Consider the following 8,461-nt stretch of genomic DNA (forward strand, 5'->3'; position numbering starts at 1 on the left):
TGCTCTGAGTCAGCTCGGTCGAGGTGTGAGAGCCATTTATTCATACATTTGCTTGCCTTTACTTTTGATGTAATGCATTCGTTGTCCACCGGGTGGCAAAATTGTACAATGGAGTTGCATTGATACAGAAAGGGTTATTGCAGTCAGGTGCATTGAATGACAGGGGAAAGCACACTGTTTTTATGCCTCCATGCTGGTGATCCAACCGGGACTCACGATCTGTCGATAAGCTTTTCATTGGTCATAGGTCAAAGGTCACTGTCACCTTGCATTTGCCTCATACTTGTGAATGCCACATCTCAAGAATGCATTGAGGGATTTTTTTTCAAATTTTGCACAAATGCTCACTTGGACTTGGTGCTGAGCTGATAAGATGTTGATGGTTATAGGTCAAAGGTCAAGCTCACTGTGACCTTGCATTTGTTTTGTTCTTGTGAATGAGATATTTCGAGAATACACTGATGGATTTTTTTTTAAAATTTGGCAAGTTTGTATGTAAGCAGGAATGAACTGATGAGACCTTGGAGGTCGAGGTTCAGATTTTAAGATCACTGTGAATTCAAAAATGTTTATGGCTGTAGGTCAGGAATTTATATGCTAAAAAACGTCCAATAGAACATAATGATCGAGTGCTGCCTTTTTATATCCAAGATATCAAAGGTCATCTTCACTGTGACATCATCATGTTACGTAACAGCACTTTTTTTGGCTGTTATTTAACATCATAGGTCAGGAACAAAAGGGGAGATATTTGATCACATACTTAATTGGTGACACTAATCTCAGGTGTCCAACCTCAAACTGTGCTGATTGTAGAGATCTGTGTGATGCATCCATGTTTTCACATACATGGATGTGAAATGTTAACTGACTGCTGTGTGGAGGCATACAACTGCATGGCAGTAATTCTAGTTTGTGGCGATGGCGTCTGCAGGTTTTGAGGCGTTGATTTAAAGTGTGGTTAGGAATTACAATGTTCCACCTGGATGCAAAAAAGATTGTAGCAGAAAATGAAGTGACTGAGAAAAGGTAAAAGTTTGAGGACATTTTGGTTTTTGCATTTCAGCCGATGCGTACATATTGTGTTAAGTTTATTTATAATGCAGTGATTGTGACTTAAAGGGATACTTCACCTATTGTCAACCAGTTTTGTAAAAACCATGTGGGAAGTGTGTGCAGATAAACTGGTAAACTTCTCTCCATCTAACCAGTGTCTAGATATCCCTCCTCCTCTGGCATAACTCCACCGGATGACCAGCCTGTTCTTGCTTCGAACTTGTCAAATATATCCCCTCTGTCCGTGCTTCCAGTGTACGGACATGATGCCAAAAGCCATCTTCTGCATCTAACTGGAACACAGCTGGACGGCGTCAGACAAGAACGTGCTTTGACAGACCTGGTGGCGCTGTTATAATACGCTGCTGAAAAGTCGGACGGCACCAGGCGTGTCCACATGCAAGGTGCATGGGTGGCGTCACTTGGTCACTTGAGAATGCGGCCGGACGGAACTGGTAGCATGCGCATGAAATGCTTAAGGACGGCGACAGGTAATAACGCTTTTGGTGAGTGCGCTCAAAGGACAGGTGGCTGGGAAGGTGGATGGGTCCCACAAACAACTGACTTTTGCGCAGGAGTGTTTTTTTTTGTTGTCTAATCCTAACCATCTTGTTGCCCTGCGTTGGTTGCCATGTGCTGTTGTGTAAACAAGGACGTGCTGCATCCCACCATGTGTATTTGTTGACATCACGGTAACTGTATTCCCAGGATGGAGACAGCTGACGCATTGGATTCCTAAAACATTTTAAGTAAATGAAGAAAGTCACTGACAGAGCGGCACCATGTGACGAGTTGGGACGAGAACGTGTTGGGATGATGCACATTATTACAAACAAGTCCTCCAGCTGAGTTTCACCATATCCCTGTGCTTTTGCTCAGTGCCCCCCCGGCCATGTGGCCACCGCGGACACAAAGAGTATAGAAGTGCATCGTGAGACAGACCTGCCCCTGTCTCGCTCTCAAACTCGAACTGACGCCCACAGTGTGTCAAATGTTGCTAGCAAGCATTTTAGCAGATGAAGCTCTGGCAGCAGGGAGAGCAGCAAATTTACAACCTATACAGGCATGAAGCAGAAGCTGAGGGAGCCGTTCTTGTTGCAGCAGCCCCGAAACTGAAGGATGTGCTGGAGGAACCGGAACAGCTAACGAGAAGACGGACGGAGCTTGAGCTTGAAGAAAAAACAGCTGCAGCAACTCGCGAAATGGCAATCCTCCAAACTTCAGACAGCGAAAGTGAATCCGAAGCCACATCAGATGCTACAAATTCCTACCGTGAAATCTTTGAGATGATCAGGAGGACCTGCCAGGTACAAATCTAAGAAGCATGTCAGAGAGACAGACTGGTGCCAGGCGGTTCACTGATAAAGAGATTCTTAAATTCACTTCTAAAACTGATAACAGTCAATGCAGTGACTTTACAGTAAGAGTTATATGTGCTCTCGGTCTTATAAAGGCTTGAATTAGTTTTTCAGTTTCAGCTGAGAGAGAAATGGTCTGACCTTAGCAGTATGTCTGAGGTGAGATCTTTTCTATGAACAAGTTTTCTTTCATTCCTGACACATGAGTTAGACATTTCACTTTCACTTCACTTATTCTTTTGCGGGAAGTGAAAACTTCTCACAGAAGAGACACAAAGTGACTTTTAAGTTAGCCCTCCTTGTTGTAACTTAATATCTAGTCTCATTTTTATTCAGCTCTCTGAACTGACAGAAAGTTAGAAGCGATGGCTGACAGCAAGGGGCCTCAGGGTGCCACAGGCGGGGAAGGTAAGTGAAGCCATGTCACATGTACAGGCAAACTAAGTGACATTTTTTACTAACTATTTTGGAGAGAATAGTTTTGCAGGCTACCAACTACTTAAAACTGAAAGAAGTTGAATTACAGCAAAGCTAACCTAGTGAGAAATATATTTTGGTTAACTAAAACTAGGTTACTTAGTTACTAAAACTTCTTTGTAAAAATGATCAAATTGGAAATGCAAATGTGATAAGAAATTATAACAAAATTGGGAATGCCAACAGTAAACTGCCAAGAATATTTTTAATCTGTTACACATGTCAATCTATAGGTTAACTGTGCTACTCTTGAGTTTACCCTGGCAGACAAGGCCTAAGGGCTGGTCCAAGGTAAGCCTGAGTCAGCCCTGACTATAAGCCATAACACGAAATTTCCATTAAAAAAAAACGAATATACTTTTGTATGCATCAACTCTATGCTACAATCAAACAATGATTGCAATTATTGTCAGTATTTATCCATTTTCTCATTGTTTCAGATGTCACTGTTGATTTCATCCTGGAGCAAGGAGCAGCTCTTCTTAGAGGGTAAGTGTCATCATAACTTGATAAATAATGATGATGATAATAGTTTACTTAATTTATGCAGCAAATTTCAAAAATAAAAAAACAAAGTGGAACAAGCATCCTCTTGGGCTCCAGGATGAATTGATTATGACTTATTTGTCAAAAGTATGTCTAGATAATTTTAGTTTTATATTTGCTTCTTCTGCTATGCTATTTTAGTCCTTGTGCATTGCACTCTTTATATGTGCACTCTCTTTTTACTTTGTATTGCAGCTTCTGCAGAGCAGCTTTAGTTTTGTAATACATGCATATCTGGTTGCTCACCATAAAGCATATACACCATGTGTCAAGGCTGAGTCCACGGCCATTTTATCCTTCAGTCTGCTCAAAATGTTTGTGCCAAATTTTAAGAAATTCCCTCAAACTTTTCTTTAGATATGGGAAAAAAATGGGATGTGCCTAAGTATGTACGGATAGATGGATGGACAGTCGGTTGGACGGGCAACCCGAACAACTGAGTTTTAGTGACCTAAAACTCAGTTTTACATGTGAATGAGGGAGCAAAACTTTGAGCTAAATGTCAGTTTTCAAAAATATCTGTATAGGTGTGGAAAGGGCCTCAGAAATCCGATACCCCTCCAGTCTCTTCACTATGCTCGTTTCTTAAAGGATATGATACTGTCGCTTCCTATTTTTTAGGCCAACAATACCAATGTGACTACATGTACATCAGAAAAGTTATTGGTTGTTTTTTGAAGTTCCTTCTGTTATACCTAAAGCGATGTTAATATAAGTGATAGAGTACAAAACTGACACTGGTTATCTTTCAACATTAGTCTTTTTACTATTTCTGCCTAAATATGTGGTATTTCCTTGGTGAAGCAGTTTTCTCTGCCCCAGGTACGTGATTGAGCGTTTAAACATCGACGAGCCCAGTCGACACGTGTCCCTTGAGCTTCTGGGAGGAAGGCCAGACGAACTACAGGATCCAGAACTCAAACAATTGCTCAAAGAGCTGATGAAGATTACAGTTGATCTGGAAACAAATACAGAGCTCCAAAGGTAAGCTTTGCATTTTGTACAAACAGTACCGGTACGCTGCATCAGTCGTGGATGGGTGTGTTAACTGTGGTGGCTGTGACAATGTAAGCTGAAAAGAGGGCTGGCAGAGGCTCGACTCAGATGCAGTTGTCAGGCATATCACTTGCACTTGCTTTTAAATGATAATTGATGCCATGGGCCTAACTTATACAACTAAGATATAAAAGAAATAGAAAAAAATGTCTGAAAAAGGGCACAAATTTTGTCAGAGACCTAAAGAGCAGATGCTTGAGGATCACCTGCGGTCTATCTTTACATGTGCCTGGTCAAGGGCTGTGTCAGTCCAAAATACTTGGTGAAGGTGATATTAGAGCCATAGATTTTACCTTTGAATCTGCTCCATTTTTGTTCAACAGACTGATCAAGCGGGTTCCGGACAAATGTTCCGAGGACATCTTCATGAAGACGGCCAAGAACATCTTTGCTGACGGCATCAACTGGGGTCGAGTGCTCGCTCTCTTCCAAATGGCCTACATATTCATAGCGAAGGTAACACACTGAAACAGACACCTCACAGAGCAGTGTTTCTGAACATGGCTGCGATTTTTAAAGTCAGGTACCATTTTTTATTCCGATGCTGATATCCCGTGGTTGCCCATTTGAGTTCTACTGGTGATCTTCAGTACACGTTTTTATAAGCAGAACTTTTTCAACCATTTGCACAACTCAGATTGGTAGGCGATTGGTATATATTCCTGTGGATTTTTGATGGGTATACTGTGAATGAAAAAAGAGAAAAAGAGATGGGTATACCCCGTATACCTTCAGATACCCTCCACTACACCACTGGCTCTGGGTGGCGCCCTGAGAGGCTGCCTTTGTCGCCTATAGGAAGATCTGCCACTGAACAAAGAAAGTATCACTTATGTTCCTTTTTACCAAAAAAAAGAAAAACCTTTTTAATTGACAAATTTCTTGATGCTGACATCTTATGCTTGGTTCAGACCACACAACATGTTGGTCCATTTTGGTAGTTACTATGTCAGATTAGGCAAATATAGAGTCCTAAAATCTTGTTGTGACTTGGTTGACAGACTTGACAGACTAGACGTTGGTCCACCAAAAATCATCGCTGCTCATCTTTCACGATGTGCCTAGTCATCAGATCATTTTTGTCCTCTTTGACACATTGTACAGAAACAATAAAAAATCTAATTATATGGAATACGTCAAGGTATTAAGTAGCGCCAGGAGCCATCTCATTCTTCAGTCTTATACACAGAAATCTGCATCAGTGCCTGGTAACCTCAGAGATGTTTTGACAGGTCTTTTGTTTTTTTTTTTTAAAGGCACTGGCCACTAACGATGAAGAGACCGTCCGACAAATTCAGAGATTGTTTCTACAGGTCATCAGAGAGCACGTTTTCATTTGGCTCATACAGCAGGGAGGCTGGGTGAGTGATGCATAAGATCTGTCAGCCATGCACAAAAAAATCATCTACATGAAATTTTGGTGTCATGTATGGATTTGTCGTATAATGCAAAATTCTTAATATTAATGTCTTGGTCTTTCCAGGAGGAGGTGATCACTGTTGTTTTTCCTCAGTGGAGGACAGTAGCCATTGTGGTGTCAGTAGCGTTGGTTGCAGCTGTTGTTTACTACAGGAAGACACACTGAGAGCATCAGACCTCACAACCAGGGCTGCAGTCCCATCCCAAGTCTAAAGAGTTTCGTGACATTAATTACTATCACACCTACATCTCAATAACTGGTGGAGCCCAAGTACTGTACTTGGATTGTGGAAACTTCTTCTCTTCACATCTCCATTGTCCTGGTAGGGGGCCCCTGCTCTGTCTCTCTTTGAACTGAGGGGTGCTTGTTCCCAAAAAACGTATTATTGGTAAATTACCTGATTATTACCTGAATCCTGTAATCTTCAGAGAAATTTGTGGTGGGGTTTTTCTTGTGAAGAAACAACCCAAAGATGTCGAACTATAAAATAAAGGAGACCAAAGAACAACCGTTTTCATGATTTGATTAAATAACATAGAACCTGTCAGGTGTCCTCTTGCTTTGGTTTCTATGTTGATTAGAGTAGTTTTGTATACAAATCTTGAAAGGTCTTAATAATTTCCTCTGGTGTGTGTAAGAGCTTCCCTGCTGAGTTCATGTTCGTTGAGATGTTTTGCTTGATTTGGTTTCAAAGTTTCAGAGTTTTTGTGACTGAGGGCCCGTTTACACGGCAGTGGTTCGTGCATGAAGTGATGAGCAAGCGTGTGATTGTCTTCTTGTTTTTTTATACTCACCGCTCTGTAGAAGAATGTCTTGATGTGCAGGCGCTGGGTGGTTTTCTGTTGTGTCATTACAAAGTTACACTGCCAACTGCTGGCCTGGCATTGATACCGCAGCATTTTTTTGTTTTCGCAGATTCATGTACATGAGGATTGTTTTTTAAAAAAAGACCTCTTAAGACATTGTATGACCTTCAGTTTCAGTTTAAGATCCTGTTCATGCCTGGTATTATCACAAGTGGACAGCGTTACAACCACCAAGATTCATTGTGATCCAATAACTCATATCATTTGCAGAGGTGCTCTGGGATGCATTTGACCCCATATCTTTTATTATGTAATGCTAAATGCTATTGTGTCATCAACAAGGACTGGGTCATTGATGCTGTTTACAGTTGTTTTGGGGACAAGGGACTAATGTTCTATAATTTGTCTATTTTATGACGAGCTGAAAGTGTTTGTGACCATCCGTCGTTTTGCCCCACGGAAGGAGACATGCTGATTTTTGCTGAAAGCATTATCTAGCAAGTATGCTAGTGAGAGTGTGGACAACATAATGTTGCAGTGGGCCCTTTGACCTTCTGATGTAAGTGAGATGAAATCTGCACATAAGAGGTAACATGGAGATGCATGATAGACACGGGTGTGAATGGTGATGTGTCTTGGCTGTCCACTTGTGTTTAAATCACTGAAACCTCTTTTGATACCAGGTCTAACCAGGCCCTAAAATGCTTGAAGACATTTTAGGTATTTGTGGACATCCTTGGATGATCTGATCTGATTAGTTCTGTACAGTGTGGGTGCTCTATGCATGCACCCGGTGGCGAGGCCAGATCCTATTCCACAGAATTTGACACGTGAAACACGACAACAGAACAACCTGACAAGGTATTATTTTATCCTTAATAGTTAGAGAGACGTTTGGGGTTCAAAAAAGACATAACAGACATTTTGTGTGACAAATGTGCAAAGTTGCTTTTGTTATTATTTTTTATTATCATTATTAAAAAGTAAGTAAACCCTCCACTTTTGGCTTCAGTGCCTCCTTATTGGAATTCGAAAAAAGTTTGAGCAATTGGCAGAGCTCAGAGGGGGGCTAAAGAAAAGTCCAGTCACTCAATCGTGCAGCCTCTCGATCCATAGCACCTCCCTGCCCACCACACACACATATAGTAGTCAGTTTGTGAGAGGGCGTCAACAGGGAGCTTGACTGGTAATGAAGCATGCTCCTGTTGCAAGGATAAGCCAACATTTAATTGCAAAAGCCACATTTCAACCTTTAGAGGGCATCACTATCCATATGTAAACACGATATGTAGAATTTTAATGCTTTGCTTTTAAATTAATCAAGATTTGGACCTGAATCAATCAACAACACAAATATCCACTTATACTGCTTTTTAAGGAAATGGAAAAAAAAAAGGATTAGGGGACTTAGTTACTTTTTTTTCATTAAAGGTTTTGTTTATTTTCTTTTAATCAGACATTCCACACAAAAAAGACATATGATTTATAAAGCGATTTAGTTACTTTTGAAGCTATTCCAACTCCCCGAGCTATATTTCCTGAACTAACTTCCTAAAGTTAGGGTAACATTCTCTATAAACATCATAAAAGTGGTCATTTTAAATTTGTTTTTCGTAACATATCACATTTTCATTAAAACTGGTCTGTAATCTCAGTCCTTCAACATTTTCTGACTGTTGTTTTGATAGTATTCTTACTTTGTTCTCATGTAATGTTGTGGAAATGTTTTATAAAAGAATTCT

At 40.7% G+C, this 8,461-nt stretch overlaps 1 protein-coding gene across 5 annotated transcripts; it reads left to right on the forward strand.

Moving 5' to 3' along the window:
* Positions 1-126: 126 nt before the first annotated feature.
* Positions 127-7,718, forward strand: LOC121943733 (apoptosis regulator BAX-like). 5 transcript variants are annotated; one of them, XM_088086295.1, is made up of 7 exons: positions 127-2,363; positions 2,751-2,822; positions 3,332-3,380; positions 4,245-4,421; positions 4,817-4,949; positions 5,750-5,854; positions 5,977-7,718. In XM_088086295.1, the coding sequence occupies exons 2-7, from the start codon at positions 2,780-2,782 to the stop codon at positions 6,076-6,078; spliced, it is 609 nt and encodes a 202-aa protein (XP_087942421.1). In that variant the 5' UTR covers positions 127-2,363; positions 2,751-2,779; the 3' UTR covers positions 6,079-7,718. The 5 variants fall into 5 exon arrangements, with proteins under 5 accessions (XP_087942421.1, XP_087942500.1, XP_087942527.1 ...); XM_088086374.1 differs by having other exon boundaries at positions 4,260-4,421; XM_088086401.1 differs by having other exon boundaries at positions 2,767-2,822; positions 4,260-4,421.
* The last annotated feature ends 743 nt before the right edge of the window (positions 7,719-8,461 follow it).

Source organism: Plectropomus leopardus, chromosome 1 (genome assembly GCF_026936395.1).
Source record: "Plectropomus leopardus strain MGB_pleo_1.0 chromosome 1, ASM2693639v1, whole genome shotgun sequence".
Classification (NCBI taxonomy): domain Eukaryota; kingdom Metazoa; phylum Chordata; class Actinopteri; order Perciformes; family Serranidae; genus Plectropomus; species Plectropomus leopardus.